The sequence below is a fragment of the Octopus bimaculoides genome, chromosome 4 (assembly GCF_001194135.2).
Source record: "Octopus bimaculoides isolate UCB-OBI-ISO-001 chromosome 4, ASM119413v2, whole genome shotgun sequence".
Taxonomy (NCBI): Eukaryota; Metazoa; Mollusca; class Cephalopoda; order Octopoda; family Octopodidae; genus Octopus; species Octopus bimaculoides.
This window is the reverse complement of record NC_068984.1, coordinates 144,920,887-144,940,791: the sequence shown is the minus strand read 5'-3', so window position 1 is coordinate 144,940,791 and position 19,905 is coordinate 144,920,887. Positions and strand designations below refer to the sequence as shown.

The 19,905-nt window shown below is 39.2% G+C and overlaps 2 protein-coding genes across 2 annotated transcripts in view; both read right to left on the bottom strand.

Annotated features, from left to right (window-relative positions):
- The window catches only part of LOC106878757 (uncharacterized), a 401,005-nt gene that overhangs the window by 348,049 nt on the left and 33,051 nt on the right, over nt 1-19,905 (bottom strand). The gene's annotated exons all lie outside the window — the stretch shown is intronic.
- Nucleotides 1-19,905, bottom strand: part of LOC106878760 (uncharacterized) — a 109,042-nt gene that overhangs the window by 56,316 nt on the left and 32,821 nt on the right. Inside the window, exons 5-8 of the mRNA XM_052967579.1 lie at nt 17,840-17,948; nt 17,155-17,248; nt 16,019-16,099; nt 13,114-13,259 (exon numbers count right to left, since the gene is read on the bottom strand). Of these exons, the coding sequence (XP_052823539.1) occupies nt 13,114-13,259; nt 16,019-16,099; nt 17,155-17,248; nt 17,840-17,948 (430 nt within the window). The remainder of the gene's footprint in view (nt 1-13,113; nt 13,260-16,018; nt 16,100-17,154; nt 17,249-17,839; nt 17,949-19,905) is intronic.

Genomic DNA, 19,905 nt, shown 5'->3' with positions numbered 1-19,905 from the left:
GTGGGGGAGGGGAGAGATGGGTGGTAGGAGGGAGGGTGGGGGAGAGAGACAGGAGGAGGGGGTTAGATGAAGAGTGGAGGGGAGTTGAGCCCATGTGGCGCAAAGGAGCGAAGATAGAAGATTAATCCCTGTTCACGCTATGTATATATATATATGTGTGTGTGTATATATCTATGTATGTATATATATATATATATGTGTGTGTGTGTGTGTGTGTGTGTGGTGTATATATATATATATATATATTTATGTATATATACACACGTGTGTATCCTATGCTGGCATGGGTGTGACAGTTTGACATGAACAGATGAGTCTGAACGTAGCATCAAGTTCTATTTTCTGCTTCAGCATAGTTTCCATAGCTAAATTGATGCACTCCCTAATTAACAAGTTGTTAGGACACAGTATTTCGTTATACAACCATAATATACTACAAAGTGTATTAAACGTCTTTTTTGTTTTAGTCAATATTGTATTCTACTGCTATTGAATCACTTGTTAAGGTTCTCTACAGATATTTTTTAATAATTATAGCCAGCACAGATTTATAACACTTCGTATCTAAATACGCCTAATGAAGCAACGAGATCAAAGATGAAAAATGGATAATGTGTGTATGTGCATAGTTCAAGAGTTTTTGCTTCTTCATGTGTAGCCATGCGTGCCATTACTATCAATGGACTTATTGCTGACATAATCACTAAATACCGTGGTGTAACTGTTGTATTCCTCTCGGGAACTCGCAGAGAAAACACAAAGAGTTGTACAACTTAGTTATCACATTTATTTATTAATTATAAACAAAGAACTCACTCACCGAATGTTAATTATCAAGAAACAAGAATGCTTTCCTCGCCATATATCTCAATAACATTCAACCTCGACAGTCACTTAAAACAACAACGAAACAGGGACCTCAGACGAACTATACTGAGATATGGGACTTCAGACGAACACAAACAAATCTAACAGCCCATATAACTGTAACCTTTCCTAATGCTTATCATTACTTCCCAGAGAATACCGGGTACTTTTTCATGACACCAGCACTGTTGAGGTCACAAAGTACCAGCAAGACAAGATCCCTTAAAATTGAGGGATAAAAAACTTTGGTAGAGGGAAAGAAGCAGGTGTCTTGCTGAAGAGGTGAGTACCTGGCTTGTCCATCTGGAGAGAGACTCTGTGTGTGTGTGTGTGTGTGTGTGTGTGTGATGTGACATCAAGGCACAGGGTGAATATGAGAGATACGATAAGGGAGAGGAGCAGAAGAGGTGAATATATAACTAAGTGCCAACCAAAGCCTTGAGTGAATTTGGTAGACGAAACTGATGGAAGGTTGTTGTGAGTATGTGTGTGTCTCACAGCACCCCTTGACAGTTGGTTTCTTTACATCCCTGTAACTTAGCAGTTTGGCAAAAAGAATTGATAAAATAAGTACCAGGCTAAATGAAAAAAAAAAGTACTAGGTTCAATTTAACTAAAACAACAGGTGAAATTCAGAATTACACAGAACTGACTTGACCATAATAATAACAATAATTCTTTCTACTAAAGGCACAAGGCCTGAAATTTTGGAGGAGGGGACAAGTCAATTGCATCAACCCCAGTACATGACTGGTACTTAATTTATCAACCTCTGAATGGATGAAAGGCAAAGCCGACCTTAGTAGAATTTGAAATCAGAATGTAAAAATGGACGAAATGCCACTAAGCGTTTTGCCTGGTGTGCTAACGATTCTGCCAGCTTAATAATAATAATAATCCTCTCTATTGTAGGCAGAAGCCCTGAAATTTGGTGGAGAGGACTAGTCAATTACATCGATCCCAGTGTTTCACTGGTACTTAATTCATCAACCCCGAAAGGATGAAAGGCAAAGTTGACCTTGGCGGAATTTGAACTCGGAACATAGCACCAGACGAAATACCGCTAAGCATTTTACCCAGCATGCTAATCATTCTACCAGCCTACCTCCTTAATAATAATAATGATGATAATAATTGATGTAGCAATTATTATCATGAAAGGAAAAGAAAAAATTGATAAATATGGAGACCCGAGAATTGAGATTGCCTATTTGTGGCAGCCACGAGGGTCAAACATAAAGGTTGTCCCTATTGTCATCGGAGCATTGGGTTCAATGGCACCCAGCCTGAAGAAACATCTGGAAACTTTGGAAATACCCTACAATCTAGGTGTATAGCAAAAACTGGCATTGCTTGGAACAGCATACATATTGTGTAAAGTACTGTCTGTCTGAGGTCCTTGTGGTGACTTAACAGACAGTATAAACCATCGGTAGACACAATATCTTCAACCAACAACATCATGATATTGGATACTGTGCGATGTCTTAAATAATAGTAAATAATAATATATATAGCCTCGGGCTGACCAAAGCCTTGTGAGTGGATTTGGTAGACGGAAACTGAAAGAAGCCCGTCGTATATATGTATGTATATATATGATGTATATATATGTATGTGTGTTTGTGTGTCTGTGTTTGTCCCCCCACCATCGCTTGAAAACCGATGCTGGTGTGTTTATGACCCCGTAACTTAGCGGTTCGGCAAAAAGAGACCGATAGAATAAGTACTAGGCTTCTAAAGAATAAGTCATGGGGTCGATTTGCTCGACTAAAAAGGTGGTGCTCCAGCATGGCCGCAATCAAATGACTGAAACAAGTAAAAGAGTAAAAGAGTATGTAAAAACTAACACTTCCTTTTCTGAGCTGAGATTTGAAACCTAATCTAAGGATTCTCGCTCATCTGACCAAACAGGCACGAAAGAAATTTCTTTTTCCTGTCAAAAATGATAGATGGTTTCCCTTAGCCATATCATTTAAGGTTCAAGTGGACAGGGTGCACCTTACATTGTTAGGAATTTCTCCTGCGGTATGTCTGCCTTTCTCGCTGTTATGACCATTATAAATACAGCAATCTGTCAAAGGACGGCAGAGAGAAGTAGCCAGAGGCAAGATGGCCAGCAAGTAACTTCACCAGTTAAGCAGGCAACAGAGATCCAGATATTCAACATGAACGGCCCAACACAGTAGCAATCACAGAACATAAACGGACACCACCGAATGACCAATGCACACACAGATAAGATGGTTGCAAAGGGGCGACAGAAAAAGACCTGAAGGAACAAGGAGAAGGGATAAGGAAAGCTGATGAGGACGTGGAAGGGAGCTTATATAATGGTGGGTGGACATAGCTGGGAAGAAGATAAGATGGTTGTAAAGGTGTGCTAAAGTAAGATCACAAGGGGATAATAGGGGATATGAACAGTGGATTATTAATTATGCTGAGATGTTATAAGATGGAGAGAAAAACTCAATTACTCAACTTTTTCCTTACACACAACTTCACCACCCTCTGTACAATTACAGCTTCCCCCCCGAATAGGGCCGACTTCATGGGACTCACCATCGTAAATACAGTAACCTATAATAAATTAATGATTTGGTTGTTTTGAGTTTTTATACATGAGTTTCGGTTTGCGGAACGCTACTAGCACGTTCCAGTGTTTTATAGACGAAGTTGTCTGCGGACTTGATTTTTGTGTTTGCTCATGTACAATTACAGTTTTCTCCTGGAATAGGCCCGACTCCATAGGGCTTTCTTTTTTGTAAAAACAATCATCTATAATAAATTAACGATTGGGATGTACAGTGATTGAAAGGTCCAGAAATAAAGGTAGTCATAATTTGACTCATAAAAGAAACACACACACACACACACACACACGAATAACACATTAGCAAATTCTGCACCAGGCAATGCTTTTATGGAAGGTTGCATTTTTGGGTCTGCTGTATAAGACTGTCAGTTTACACACTGAGTGTTGGTGGGAATCTGTAGGGCTCTGCCATGCACTGTACATGCATTAATAAAGTTATGTTCTACTCTTATGCACCCCCTCATCCCCCTCTACCCTACCTCCTCCTCCTCATCATGTGACATATCTTATCTAACGCTCATTGTTGTATTTATGTCCTTATCCCCTCTCCTTGTTCCATCTGACACCCCTTTGCAACCATCTTATCTTCTTCCCAGCTATGTCCAGCCACCATTATATAAGGTATCCTCCTCATCTGCATCAACTTTCCTCATCCCCTCTCCGTGTTCTTTCAGGTCTTACTCTGGCACCCTTTCACAACCATCCTATCTTCTTTACAGCTTCTCCCACCCATCCTTAAAGAAGTCCATCAAACATGTATATATATATGTGTGTCTCTTCATGTCTTCAGTTCAGTTTCTGCAAGTGTCGACTTTGCCTTTCATTAGTACCAGTTGATCACTGGGATTGTTGTAATCGACCAACCCACTTTCTACCAACATTTTGGCTTTGTGTCAGTTGTAGAAATGATAACCATTTTTATTAAGGTACCAGCCTGGCAGAAGTGTTAGAACATCAGATGGAGAGAAAAACTCAATTACTTACCAGGAATTGGGTCATCTTGAGGCGTTTCCACACAATTAACATAACCAGTCTCTGTACAAGTACAGTTTCCTCCCTCAAGAGGCCCGACTCCATAGAACTTTCCTTTGTAAAGACAATCATCTATAATAAATTAATGATTGGGATGTACAGTGATTGAAAGGTTCAGAAAGAAATAAAGGTAGTCAAAATTTGACTCAAAAGAAACACACACACACACACAAATAACACACTAGCAAATTCTGCTCCAGGTAATACTTTTACAGAAGGCAGTATTTTTGGGTCTGCTGTATAAGACTGCCACTTTACACACTGAGTGTTGGTGGGAATTTGTAGGGCTCTGCCATGCACTGTACCTATTTCACTGTATATGCATTAATACAATTGTGTTATACTCTTATGCTCCCCACCTCCTCCTCCTTATCATCATGTCTGCTTTCCATGCCTGTATGAAATCCATTGCGGCAGAATTTCTACAGCTGCATGCCCTTATTATCACCAACTTTCATCTTTCAAAGCAAGGCCAATACTTTGCCAAGACCAACCATGTCTTCACATTGCTAGTATGAAGATAAGGTAAGGTTCAAGACAAACCAGAGCAGGACTCAAACTGAAGATAAGAATATGGCTCAAAAGAGGGTTTACGGTGAAGGTGAGAGACGGGTGATGATTAGAGCAAGTTTCAACGGCCATGGTTTGGTTTCGGTTTAAAGCTATGCTAAAGTTGAGCCTAACCCATACCTTGACCTTTACACTGGGCTTTAGTTTAAGTCGGATTGAAGGTGTAGGTCAGAGAAAGATGAAGGCTAATGCAAATAGACGAAGGTTGAAAATGCTAATACCAGAATGATATTCAATGTCAAAGTCAGTAAGAGTAGTCAGTAAAGAGCTAGTATTCCTTCTCTCTTCTAGCTCTGAGCCTTCTTGATGTGGAGACTCAGAGTATTGGTTGCTGTAGTTCTTCTTTCTGTTGCTATTGGGGTTGGTTGTTAGGTTTGATCGGTTCTTGTGGTCATGTAAGTACGATGAGACTCTTTGGTATTTCATAACAGACAGTATTATGAGAAAATCAAAGGAAAATGAATATGCAGGAACCACATCGATTCTCTGGAATCTTCAGTTCCAATTCCTTTCCAGATTACTGGTTTTTCCAGAGGCATTCACCATCATCATCATCATCGTTTAACGTCCGCTTTCCATGCTAGCATGGGTTGGACGATTTGACTGAGGACTGGTGAAACCAGATGGCTACACCAGGCTCCAATCTGATTTGGCAGAGTTTCTACAGCTGGATGCCCTTCCTAACGCCAACCACTCCGAGAGTGTAGTGGGTGCTTTTACATGCCACTGGCACGAAGGCCAGTCAGGAGGTACTGGCAACGGTCACACTCAAAATGGTGTATTTTACGTGCCACCTGCATGGGAGCCAGTCCAGCGGTACTGGCAACGAACTCGCTCGAAAGTCTTTTCACGTGCCACTGGCACAAGTGCCAGGAAGGCGACATTGGTAACGATCACGCTCAAATGGTGCTATTTACATTCCCCTGGCACGGAAGCCAGATAGCTGGTGCTGTGACAACGATCAATCCTTTCTACTATAGGCCCAAGGTCTGAAATTTGGAGGGAGTGGGGTAAGTCAATCACATTGACCCCAGGATTTCACTGATGCTCAGTTTATCGACCCCATAAGGATGAAAGCAAGGTTGACTTTGATGGAATTTGAACTCAGAACATAGGGATGGATGAAATGTCGCTGAGAGATCAGGAAAGAATATTGTAGACATATCAGAATAATACTGAACTGAACTCTCAGAATAGAATTGCAGCTATAAACTGCCTGGTGGTACCAGTTGTCCAGTCTGGCTTTAATGTCATCAGTTGGAATCTGAATGATTTCCAGCATATGGACATAAAGACCAGAAAACTGCTCACACTAAACAGGATGCACCACCCAAAATCAAACGTCCACAGTTTCTATCTCCCATGAAAGGGAGGCGCCGGAGGTCTGGAGGTCTAATCCAGCTTGAAATGTCCTGTAAAACGACCACGATAGGACTTCAAATGTACATCCAAAGTAACACCGTCTCGATGATACAGCTGGTAAGGCAACACGAACAGGGTAAGAAACTGCACTCAATCTCAAAGGAGGCATATAAATACAGACCGGAGCTTAACCTCCCTGATTATGATAAGGAGGAGACACCACCCACTAAGGCAGTAAACCGTGTAAAACAAAAGCCAAACAGGAGAGCTTGAAGGAAATATCAAGATTGTAGCAAGAAAAACCATTTCATGGGCAATGCCCCAAATGAGCTGATGTAGTTGTAAGAAGAACCCATCAGTGGCTGAAGAGTGTTGGTTTGAAAGCTGAAACAGAAGGATTCATCTTAGTAGCAAGAGACCAGAGTCTCCCCTCACCTGGAAGTATCAAGCTAATGTCACACACAATGAGGTAGACTCAAATTGTAGACTCTGCAATGACAATCTTGAGAGTATTGACCACATTGTTGTTGGTTGCTCAGTCCTTGCCCTTACAGAATATAAAACCAGGCATGATCACGTTGGCCAATACTTGCATGGATGATATGCCGCCACTATGGCATCTCACACCCTAAGAACTGGTATGAAGACCATCCAGAAATAAAACAATTGCCCAGGATAAAAGTAAACCTTGTTCAAAAGTAGATGTTCTGTGGTTGAGAACACACATGGATTTTGCTGATCATTTAAACGGTTCCTACTATTTAGTTGTGGAGGCACAATGGCCCAGTGGTTAGGGCAGCGGACTCGCAGTCATAGGATCGCAGTTTCGATTCCTAGACCGGGCATTGTGAGTGTTTATTGAATGAAAACACCTAAAAGCTCCACGAGGCTCCAGCAGGGGATGGTGGCAAACCCTGCTGTACTCTTTCACCGCAACTTTCTCTCACTCTTACTTCCTGTTTCTGTTGTGCCTGTAATTCAAAAGGTCAGCCTTGTCACACTGTGTCACGCTGAATATCCCCGAGAACTACGTTAAGGGTACACGTGTCTGTGGAGTGCTCAGCCACTTGCACGTTAATTTCACGAGCAGGCTGTTCTGTTGATCGGATCAACTGGAACCCTCGACGTCATAAGTGACGGAGTGCCAACAACTACGTAGTTGTAGCCGATAGTTTGTTGAAATGGTCTGAAATTTGAAAGTGTACAAAACCAACCTCCTCAGTTGTGATGAAGTTTTTACATGATTTATTTGCAAGATGTGGCATCCCAGACAAGATAGTACCTGACAATGGAACACAATTTGTGTCTTGTGAATTTGAAAAATTTTGTGAAACAGCACATAAAAAGCACCATCCGATTGTGGTCAAAGCCAGCTCCTATGGCCCCTTGTGCCGGTGGCACGTAAAAAGCACCCACTACACTCTTGTGTTAACAACAAACAAGATGAGGACAAATATCTGTCAAATGTAAATAATGTACATAATTCCTCATCTCTTAAATATAGAACTTTATTAAATGCTGATAGTGTTGTATTCCTCTCGGGGGACTCGCAGAGAAAAGACAACGAGTTGTACAACTTAGTTATTACATTTATTTACTAATTACATACAAAACACACTCACCGAATGTTCGTTATTAATAAACAAGAATCATGTCCTCGCCATATATATCAATAACCTTTTACTTTGACAGTCACACAAAACAACAACAAAACAGGGACCTCAGACGAACTACATTGAAACACAGGACCTCAAACGAACAACAAACAAATCCAACAGTCCAACAGTACATATAACAGATAGGTATTTCAGTTTGAAGTGCTAACAATTCAGTCAGCTTGTCCCCTTCTTGTCTCTTTTGGTTGAGACCAATGTGTGCAATTTGATAACTTTGAGTGCTTACCTGGGTCATCCACTTCTTCTGAAAGCTTATTTCCACAAGTAACAGTGCCATTTAGTTGACATATACATGTTGTGTCAGGAATGGGTCCTGCATTGTGATCTTCACCCATGTAATGGCAAACTATTTGTGTAAAGGACAATGAAAGTATTCATCATTATCGTCGTCATCATCATAATCTTATCTTTTTACTCATTAGACTGTTGCCATGCTGGAGCACCACCTTTAAGAATCTTAGTCAAGTAAATCAACGCTAGGACTTATTTTTTAAAGCCTGGTACTTATTCTATCAGTCTCTTTTACTGAACTGCTAAGTTAATGGGACATAAACACACCAGTAGCAGTTGTCAAGTGGTGATGCTGGTGGGAATATAAACATAGACACAAGGACACACACACACACACAAATAATATATATATATATATATATATATACAATGGGCTTCATTTGGTTTCTGTGTACCAAAATCATTCATAAGGTTTTGTTTGGTTGGAAGCTATAGTAGAAGACACTTGCCCAAAGTGCCACGGAGTGGGACTGAACCCAGAACTCTGTGGTTGGGAAGCAAGCTTCTATATTTCATGAAATTTGCCATTTAGGCATTACAAAGATTAGCAGAAGCTAGGGCTGGACAGAAACATTAATGACAAAATGAGGATGACATAGATGAAAAATGAGAGGGACACTGATGCCCACCGATCGGTAACCCCTCGAAAACCTTTGTTCACTATGGTTACAATTAATTTACAGTCAATAATCAATTTACAATCAATAATTCTCCATCATCATACCTGATACTGCCATCAGCCAAGAGTCCATGTTGTAATCTACTTCGTTAGTAAAGTATAAATAACTCAATTCATTGCAGGTGGCCTTGACCGTGTTAATGGTGGTACGGGTAACTACCTCAGCGGCCACCTGCGGGGGAAGCAAGCTTCTTACCACACAGCAATGCCTGTGCCTCCATACTAATTTGAGTTGGACAAGCACCGAGGCCTGTCCAACCCAACCTAAACCAAACCAGCATGTATGTTTCTTTTTTCTCTTACAGATGAACAAAGATAGGTGCCCTATCTATCACCAACTGCTCTCCAGTGCAAACTGCATCAGTTTCGTTATTGTACTACCAGCACTTGTTCACAGACATTTCAAAAGTAAATAGACACATCTCATTTATACTGTTTCATTTGTGCAGACACAACCAGGTGCTTTAAACTTGTTAATGTATTCTACATGAGGCATGGCTATTAATTGTTTATTTCAATACAAAGAAACAAGAAGAAAGAGAGATAAGAAAGGAAAAGAAAGTTAAAAAGTAGTGGGAATAAAGCAGCAGAAAATGGAAGATGAGGGGGCAATGGGCTACCTGACAATGACAAGTCCCTTAACTGCTTTGGGGTTGTTGGGGGTGCTGCAACCATGCAGCGTATCTAAGGTGAAAAAGCCTGGAAGAGCCCATCCCTCACCAGGCTAAACTCATTTCTAAAGCTGAGAGGACTGGAGCAACATGAAATGAAGTGGCTTACTCAAGATCACAACAGACTGCTCCGTTCAGAGAGTGAAACCACAATCTTACAGTTGTGAATCCAACACCCTAACCACTAAGCCAGTGGTTTTCAAACTGTGGTCCGTGGACCACAGGGGGTCCGCAAGGACAAGACAGGGGGTTCGTGAACAGCAAATACTTTTTATGGGCAATTTGATTTTATATATGTTTTTTAATCAAAATCTTTTAATTGACAATAAACCTATTTGTTAAATACTGTTAAATAAATAAATGTAAAAATATATGTTATTTTAAGCAAATATTTATGTATAAATTTCATAAGCGTTTATAAGGGGGTCCCTAAGGTAAAGCCTGAAATATAAAAAAGGGGTCCGCAAGTCAAAAAGTTTGAAAACCCCTGCACTAAGCGATGCGCCTCCACTAGTGGTACTCATTTTTATCAGGCAGGCATAACGTCGCCAACACTAGTAATCACTCCAAACACCATGATGTTGACTGGATGTTTGATTTTTATCACTTTCGGTATGTTTTGGGGACATGGCAAATCATTGGTTGTTCTGTGTGTTCAGCATCTGTTTGCATTGGAACTTCTGGTGCAAATGCCAAGCAGTACAGCATGTCATTTCCAAATTTCTGGCAGAGTGAATTGTGTCATAGTGCCCAACTGACCCTACTATACTGTGTAGTTAACAAAATCTAAAGCAAACAATACACATGTGTGAAATTGGAAATATAAAATAGCAACAATTTACCCATTGCACCCTGTATATAATTCATTATTATTATTATTATTATCATCATTTGTCTTTCACACTGGCATGTGTTGGACAGTTTGATGAAATTGTGTGAGCTGCAGGTCTGCTTTGGCTTAGTTTCTATGGCTGGATGCCCTTTTTAATGCTAACCACTATACAGAATGTATTGAGTGCTTTTTCCGTTGTGAAACCGGCAGTAGTAAAGTTACTAAGCAACTTGCAAGATGAGTTCTTGGGATTGAATTGGAAGTGGCTTTGTACCAGGTGTCAAGGAGCCTAAAGTAGGATACAAAGACAGAAAGAGGTGTTGAAAGGTTACCCTGCAATACATAAGGGTGGAAGAAGTTAGAAAGAGAGATAAATATGGTGGTAAGAAGGTGTTGGGTACAGCTTTACGGTAACAAGGTGATAATCAGAGAGAATAGAGACAGGTGTGACTGTGTGGTAAGAAGCTTGCTTCCAAGCTACATGGTTCTGGGTTCAGTCCCACTGCATGGCACCTTGGGCAAGTGTCCTCTTCTATAGCCTCAGAGTGACCAAAACCTTGTGAGTTGATATGGTAGACAGAAACAGAAAGAAGCCCTTTGTATATGCGTGTGTGTGTCTTTGTGTTTGTCTTACACCAGTGCTTGACAACCTGTGTTGGTATACTTACATCCCCTTAACTTAGCAGTTTGGGAAAAAAAACTGATAGAATAAATACCAGGCTTAAAAAAACGTACTAGGGTCGATTCATTTGACTAAAAATTCTTCAAGGTGATGCCTCAGCATGGCCACAGTCTAATGACAGAAACAAAAGAAAAGAGGATTGGGAAAAGTGGATGAGGAAGTTCATGAGAGTGTGAGAGGAGAGCAACGGATGGTTAGAATTTGGGGTCGAGGTGAATGTAGTGAATGGTGAGAAAAGACAGAGGCATGGTTGATGTTAAATATCAGTTTGGATTGAAGGTGAAAGGAATAGAAAAGGATTAAGGAAAGAAGAGGTGATAGGTTGCAGTAGAGAAAAGGTGGAAAGGAGCAGTGTAATACAACTGTAGGGAGGCGCAATGACCCAGTGGTTAGGGGCAGCGGACTCGCGGTCATAGGATCGCGGTTTCGATTCCCAGACCGGGCGTTGTGAGTGTTTATTGAGCAAATCCCCTAGAGCTCCACGAGACGACGGCAGTGTGTGGGAGGGGCGAACCCTGCTGTACTCTTTCATCACAACTTTCTCTCACTCTTTCTTCTTGTTTCTGTTATACCTGTATTTCAAAAGGCCGGCCTTGTCACACACTGTGTCACGCTGAATTGCCCTGAGTACTACGTTAAGGGTACACGTGTCTGTGGAGTACACAGCCACTTACACGTTAATTTCACGAGCATGCTGTTCCGCTGACCGGGTCAACTGGAACCCTTGTCATCTTAACCGACAGAGTGCCACGATATATATGGGAAGGCGATGAGCCGGCAGAAACGTTAGCACGCTGGTGAAATGCTTAGCGATATTTCGTCTGCCGTTACGTTCTGAGTTCAAATTCCGCTGAGGTCGACTTTGCCTTTCATCCTTTCGGGGTCGATAAATTAAGTACCAGTTGCATACTAAGATCGATCTAATCGACTGGCCCTCCCACAAAATTTCGGACCTTGGCCCTAGAGTATATATACGTATGTATATATATATATAGATCTATATATTCTTTTCTACTCTGTGCACTTGCAATCCAAGAACAGGAGATTACTGCTAAATATCTAATCAACAAAAGAGACAGTGAAGCTCTTGGAGTTCCAAGATGCAACCAAAAATATAGATCATGTGATATTTCTGTAGAAGACATTATACATGTGATTAGCATCTGCCCCAAAATGCCATCAAGGTACCACCTCCCTATAAGACGTGACGTTGTCGCAAAAACAATATACAATGCCATTTCGGAAAAAAAGACCGTTCTGGAATAATTGTAGAGAATCCCCACTGTTATTGAATACGTACACAAATACCAGCACAAGGAAAACTGACGGAACATTGCCATCAAAACATCTATCAAATGTAAGCATAACAGGCCGGATATTGTTGTCTTGAAAATTAAAGAGAAGGGAGATAACCACGGACAACTGCTTCGAAACCTTCAGCTTCTATATCCGGATTACAGATTAACATTTACACCAATAATAATAGGCGCATTTGGTTTTATCAGTAAATGCCTAACTATCAGTCTGAATCAGCTTGGATTTTCAGAAAGAGATATCAACCAACTGATCCGCACATCACAAATACGATCTGTAAGTGGAACAGTAAAACTCTGCAAGACTTTTCTCAGGTTTAAAATGCGACGTAGTTTTCGTTATCTCCATTCCAGAATCGGGGCTTTGTATCTTTATTAGAAACCAGCTCCATTTTCAAAATAAGAATTCAAATACAGAAGAGAAATACATGTATATGTACACGTACACATACTTGCTAATGTGACTCACTGTGGGTAGAACCTGGAACCAGGGGATTGCGGTTTATAATAAGAGCAAATGCAAACAAGGAGCGTGACCTTACCTGGTGAAGAGTACAGAATGGTCTTTGGCTGGTAATAGGTCCTGAGTCACCTGCCATTCTGAGAACAGTTCCAGCGTCATTTTGGCATCAAGTGTTTTGGCAGGGAAACCTGTTTCTGCGAATGTCCAAGAACTGGCGTTTCTGTCCTGTAATCATAACGTAGAACATGAAGTGGTGGTGGTGGTGGTGGTGGTGGTGGTAGTGGTGGCGGTGATGGTGATGATGTTAGTAGGGGGGTAGTGGTGGGAGTGGTAATGTGGTGGCCGTGACCGTGGTGGGTTGTTAGCGAGGATGATGCTGATGGTGGTGGTGGTGGTGATGGTAAGTGGTTGTAGTGATGGTGGTACTAGTGATGGTGGTCTGTTCGTGTTTGTCCCCTCTATGTTTAGCCCCTTGTGGGCAATAAAGTAATAAGAATCGTTAGCACGCCGGGCGAAATGCTTAGTGGTATTTCGTCTGTCTTTGCGTTCTGAGTCCAATAAATTAAGTACCAGTTACGCACTGGGTCGATGTATTCGACTGGCCCCCTCCCGGCAATATTTCGGGCCTTGTTCCTAGAGTAGAAAAGAATACAGGAACCTTTCTGTAGGTGAAGATATAGAGTCTACTGAGTCGAAGACGCAGTATATTACTGGTATTAATGTACGGATATTAACTGAACGTTAAGATTCAGTTGAAGCCGATACGATTTGAACTTAAAAATATATCATAAGGACCCGATATTAAACATCGCATGGCATTTTGCCCAACGACTTAACGGTTCCGCTACGCCATCGCGTTGGAAATTTCTTCAGTAGACGAAAAAGCAAAGCCAGAAGGGGAGGTCAATTATATCGATCTCAGCAAATGATTGTTACTTTATTTTATCGATCAGGACGAAAGGTAAAATCGACTTTCCTGTAATTGGAACTCAGAACGCACAAACTGGAATAAATAACCATTCTATATCAATCTGCTGACCTTTGATTTCTTACGAAGAAAAAGGTCAGAAATTGAGAGGGGATGGTGTCGGGCGTTTTACACCAAACCCACCCCACCCCGGTCCTTGTCTGGGGTCTTATTTTTACCAATTCTGGAAGGATGAAAGGTAAAGTTTACCGAGAGTAATTTCAACTCAAAAAATGAAGTGCCAAAAGAAATACCACAAGGTATTTTTTCTAACGATTTCAAAAGGAAAGAGGTGGAGGAAAAGGAGGAGGAAAGGCAACGACGACGATAATAACAAAGACTAACATAAAAATATCCATCAAAATCACAAAAAACGAAGAGGACAACAACAACAACAACAACAACAACAACAACAACAGATAATAACAATCTTTATAGCTGCAACATCGGTGGTACGGAAGCAGAAAAGAACCAAAAAAAAAAGCTTTTTAAAACACAAAACAGAACAAGAGCAACAAAATATGAGCGAGACACCACCACCACCACCAACAACAACAACAACAACAACAACAACAACAACAACACCGTTCTGTTTCAGACATGGCTGCCGACTGATTACGATAAAACGGCTTCGTAGATGCAAAAACTTAGGTCGTCTGTTCATTAAGTCTAGCTGACATATTTTGTTATTTTTAAGTTCATCTGGTTGTTGTAACGTTGTATGAATTAAATGGACTACAATGCAGAAAAGAGCGGTTCTCAACCGCGGTCCCAAGCATCCTTCAGGCGGTCCCCGACGGCCTCCGATTGCCCTCCCTCTATAAATATTAAAAAAAAATTTCTTTAATTGACTTATGTCTTAATTTTTTGGGTGCCGACCCCTAAAAAAATCCGTTTTGGATCTGGCTCGGATATTAAAAAGGATTAAGAACTGCTGGCATAGAATGCGTACACTGATAACAGTGGGTAGTTATTGTTAGATGTTGACTGCCGAGACACAGCGACTGTTAAGATATGGTGTTTAGGCGTTGACCTGATAGACACAAGATGCAGATGCTGAATGGATAAAATAAATGAATGTTCACTACTTCCGATGCAGTATTCATGCTGATGGCATAGAAACAGTGGATACATATATGTTGATTTAACGGTTAGTGTGTAGATGTTGACAATCGGTTACTGCGAGCAAGATGCTGGCTGCATATGTACAATGTGTGAGTATTTGATTACTTAGAAACAGTATGCGAATTTATAAATATGTATATTCTATAGTTATGGATTTTCGATATAACTTCAGGTTTCATGTCATTAGTTTGCAATTTTCAAGTGATCCACTTATAAGGAATGATGGTAATCCGGCTCCATTTTGGATGTGTGTGTGTGTGTGTGTGTGTATGTGTGTGTGTGTGTGTGTGTTGACAGGATAGACATAATATGTCGATTTTGATTGCATAGATCGACAGTATTTTAAATATTGACTGGTTAAATATTGCATGTAGTGGATGATAAAAGAAGCAGTACGCTGATTCTGTGTGAGTAGATGCAGTATGTATATGATAACTAGATAGATACAGCGTGTTGATGTTTACTAGATTAATACGGAAAAACATATAGTTTGATTTCATAGACAAACACAATGAATACATCTCTACCATCAACATATAGACGTTGTTTCCATTTCATCAATATCTACCCGCTGTGTCTATCCAATCAACATCCACACACCGTATAAACAGAAATTGAAGACAGAAATTGATGAGAAAGATTACTAAAGAAATGAATTTGATGGTGGAGATGGAAAGGCAAACAAAAAAATGATAAATTATAACTGAGACGAAACTAATAAATCTTCAGCTTTGAAGAGGAATAAAGTCAACCAAATGTGTAGTGAATTCAAGCAAAAAGCGAAACCAGGTTACGTATTCGATTTCCCAGTGCCTACGTCATACAATTTAGGGAATTCACCAGAAAGTGGACGATAAAATGGGTATTCAGATTGGCTTCGGATCAAAATTACCTCCGCAATCACAATTCCAGCCAAAGTCAGACGAATGTTGTAGTCGGCCAACGTTGACAGTTGGTTATATTTAATGTCCACCTGAAATATTAAAGAAAGAAATGTTTATGTCGTAAGAATTTAGAAACTTCGTGACATATAGAATTAATCGTTTTTAATAACGGCACTCGAAATAGATAAAGCTATAAATAAAAGCATGTAGATACTGGGTTTTAAAAAACCACTGGATGGACATCGTCGAAGGCTATCTGTGCGACTTGAACCTACATCTTGTGTAAATATGACAGACGTTCTTCCATTGCACCAAAAAAATCCTCCAAATTTCTCCATACGTCTTAGAAGCTTTGTTCTTACCAGCGAAGAACAAACAAGCAACAAGCTTTCTTAGTACTTGATACAGCTTGCTTTCTGTGTACACAGAGTTATGGTTCTGTGTTTATTAAAATATATTTTGTGTGGCTGTAACTAAATGCTAGTTATTTTGTAAAATCCGTGATTAAACTAGAACCTTCATGACCTCGGAATGAAGATTAAACTATCTAGTTTAATTTTTTTATAGACACATCAGGGATCACTTAACTTTTGCCTTCAAACTGTGGCCAGACACTGGCATAGAACTACTTATTTAAAATATAAATAAGAATCTAAGGGCCACGTCTCATTTATATAACGATGTAAGACTGACATCCCGCCTGAAAACCAATAAATATTTATATAAATATTTATACGACAGATGGGTCCAGAGTTTTGTGAAGATAAAGAAGTGTTTCAATGATCTTTAGGGTTTCCAAGATCAGTAAGATCGATCCAGTTAAGATTTAACTTCAATATCGTCTCTAAAATCTTTTAAAATTCCGTGAAATTGAAAATGTATTTCTATGACTAAAATTTATCTAAGAAATTGGAGAATAACGCAAATTTGAAGAATCTGCTATTTTTGAATAGTGAGACTTCACTAATTCTATGCTTAGTTCATCAGTTTATTAATAAACTTTGATGTGTAAGAGTTGCTCTTTAAACTAGCAAACATGTCATGAGTCGTTTATTGTGGGTCTTTAATGGTGTGAAATTTGATTAAAAATGAAACATAAAAAAAAAGGTGACTCTAGTAAAGAGAGGACGTTTACTGCACTTACTCCGTTCAATAAGAAGATGAAATATTCGACAAGCGATCGTCTGGCTTCTACAATTTTCCCTTTGCTGTCCAACGATTCACTTTGATTGACCCAACTGAAATATGAGAGATGCACAGTTAAACATAGTTGATTTATAAACTCCACATGTGTATAATGGCTTACTCTGGTATATAACTACAGGAGCATAACGGCTTGTACTAGTATATGCTAATAAGTGAATAGTAGCTTGCTCCAGATATAATAGAGAGGTTCCTGAACAGGACTGTTTCTGCTATACAGATAGAAACAGATCGTCAAATACCTGGCTCTAATTAGTATAGAGTAATAGTTGGGATACCGATCCATAGATAGTAATCCCGACGTTACCTGATTGACCTATTTTTTTATGATTAAGGGGGTTTGAATTGAGCAATGCTCACTAAAGAAGTCTTGTGTCGATATCATCAGGTGAAGTTCTAGATTGGATTAATCCCTAAAAGCCAATGATACTAATGTTCCAGTTCGGCTGCAGTTTTGACAAATTTCCACATGATAAATTGCCTTTCATCCTTTCGGGGTCGATTAAATAAGTACTAGTTACGCACTAGGGTCGATGTAATCGACTTAATCCCCTCCCCAAGCTGCCCTTGTGGCAAAAATTTGAAATCATTATCATTATTATTATTATTTCAAGATGACTACTTACTAATCAAACATAGAAGAATCAGCTACCATCAACATTTCCACAACATAGTCGGTGCCTTTGTTTCCATTCTGTTCCACTACAGCACTGGCGTTCTTCGTTGAGTTGTCAGCTGAAATGTAACAAGTGAGATTTATACATATGTCCATTTATACAATCTATATTCTCTCTCTTATCCGGAGTACCGGATAAGAGATATAATGTGAGAGTGAATTTACAGTCTACGTGTGTACTTTCATCATATACTAATGCACAATCATACAACTTCAAGCTAAATGCGTAGCTGGCCTATGTAGGTAGTCATGTTGGCTACACTTATATAAATAAGATAAGGAAGAAATAATAATCTAAGCAATAAATCTGTAAATAAACCACAGGAGTTAAAGTATTAACATTTTTATGGCGAGAAGGGCTGACTGAATGGGTGTACCAAACGGACAAAAAATATATTTTCCTTTGGGGTAATTTTTACACTTATTTTCATTTTAAATAATTACTAAAACTTCAATAACTGTTAACGTCTTACGCAATAAAATTTACAGTTACATTGTCAAAAGGTGCCGTAAAATATTCTTTTTCTTTTGCATTCGCTATGAGCATAAATTCATTTGAGATTCCTACATTGTTGTTGTCAAATGAATGGGGAAAGATCGATGCACTTTTTCTACCCAGAACTTATGGAAGCATCACTTTCTTCTATGCTATCTAGATACAGCATCATCGTCATTATCCTCATCTTCATTTTCATCATAGTCCGCCTTACATGATGATGAAGGAAAGTAAAAATTTTTCTTCATCGCTGTGTAATCGTCCAATTGCGATTCCATTTCCCCCACCGAAAAGAGCAGCGAACGCTTAGAAGCATTTGACGAAGTTGACGATTCGGGCATGAAGTGATGAAAGCCGTATCTTTTTACACATTTTTTTGAAACATCAGTTGTTGTTGTCCGCCGTTTAAGGATTAAAATATATGCAGTTAATAATCGTAACAGCTGTTCCACTTTCGAATGAATTCTCTATGATTGAAACAGAATAAGACTTTCTCATTAAATAAAATATTCTACTTTTTACTTGGTGTATTGTGTTGCTTACTTTAATTGTGGTTCTTTCCGTTTGCGACAGAATCGCTACAAATATTTATATAATGTGTATGTGTACTTAACTATAGGTATGTAACCATTTATGTTTGAGGTTTGATGTTTGTATTTGCAACATGAAGCAGGTATAGATGTAATTGATATACTGCGCTAACGTTTCACACTGGTCTCTTGTCAATTAATTTCTTGGCATTGTTTATGTTTTTAACGCTGCTGATACCGCTGAAGTGAATGGTACTACCAAGTGTCGAAACCATAATGATGTACGTTAGGCAGCTGATGATGGATATATATGTTTGATGCATTTCTTGACTGTGAACCTTTCGTATCTTGCGTTCTCAGGGTTCTAAGTTGTCCTTCAAGGAATTTCTAGTTCTCGTGGAGTTAATCTTATTAAATGGTCCTTAGTTTCTTTATGTATGGGGGTTCTGTTGTATATATTATCCATAGATTGATATTGTGTGATTGTTTTTCATAGGGATATGATATGATTCACTGAACGCTATTAAGTTTGTTTCCAAAAAACGTTAGAGGATATAACGTCAAAGGTAGCCTATAGAAAGAGGAGGGGTAAAGGAAAGAAAAAAAAACAAATAAATGAGAGGTATATAACTATATGTATATTAAATAAAACCGTATAGAATTGGAAAAAGATATATCTAGTAAATATGAAATGTAAGAAGAAAATTAATGTTTAAATTATATATAATGATAGATATCACTTATATGAACTAAAGTTTAATCACTATACATATCCATCATTTTCTGTTAAAATGTCTTATTGACGAGTTTCATTTCTTCATTTCCCTGAAGAGAAGATTACATTGTTTTACACCACTTTATTTCTTTGGAATAATATCAGTGATATCTTTGAAACATGTGTCGGAAGTAAAAGAATTTGAATAACAACTGCGTTTAACTCCATTTATATACATATATATATATATATATATAGATAGATAGATAGATAGA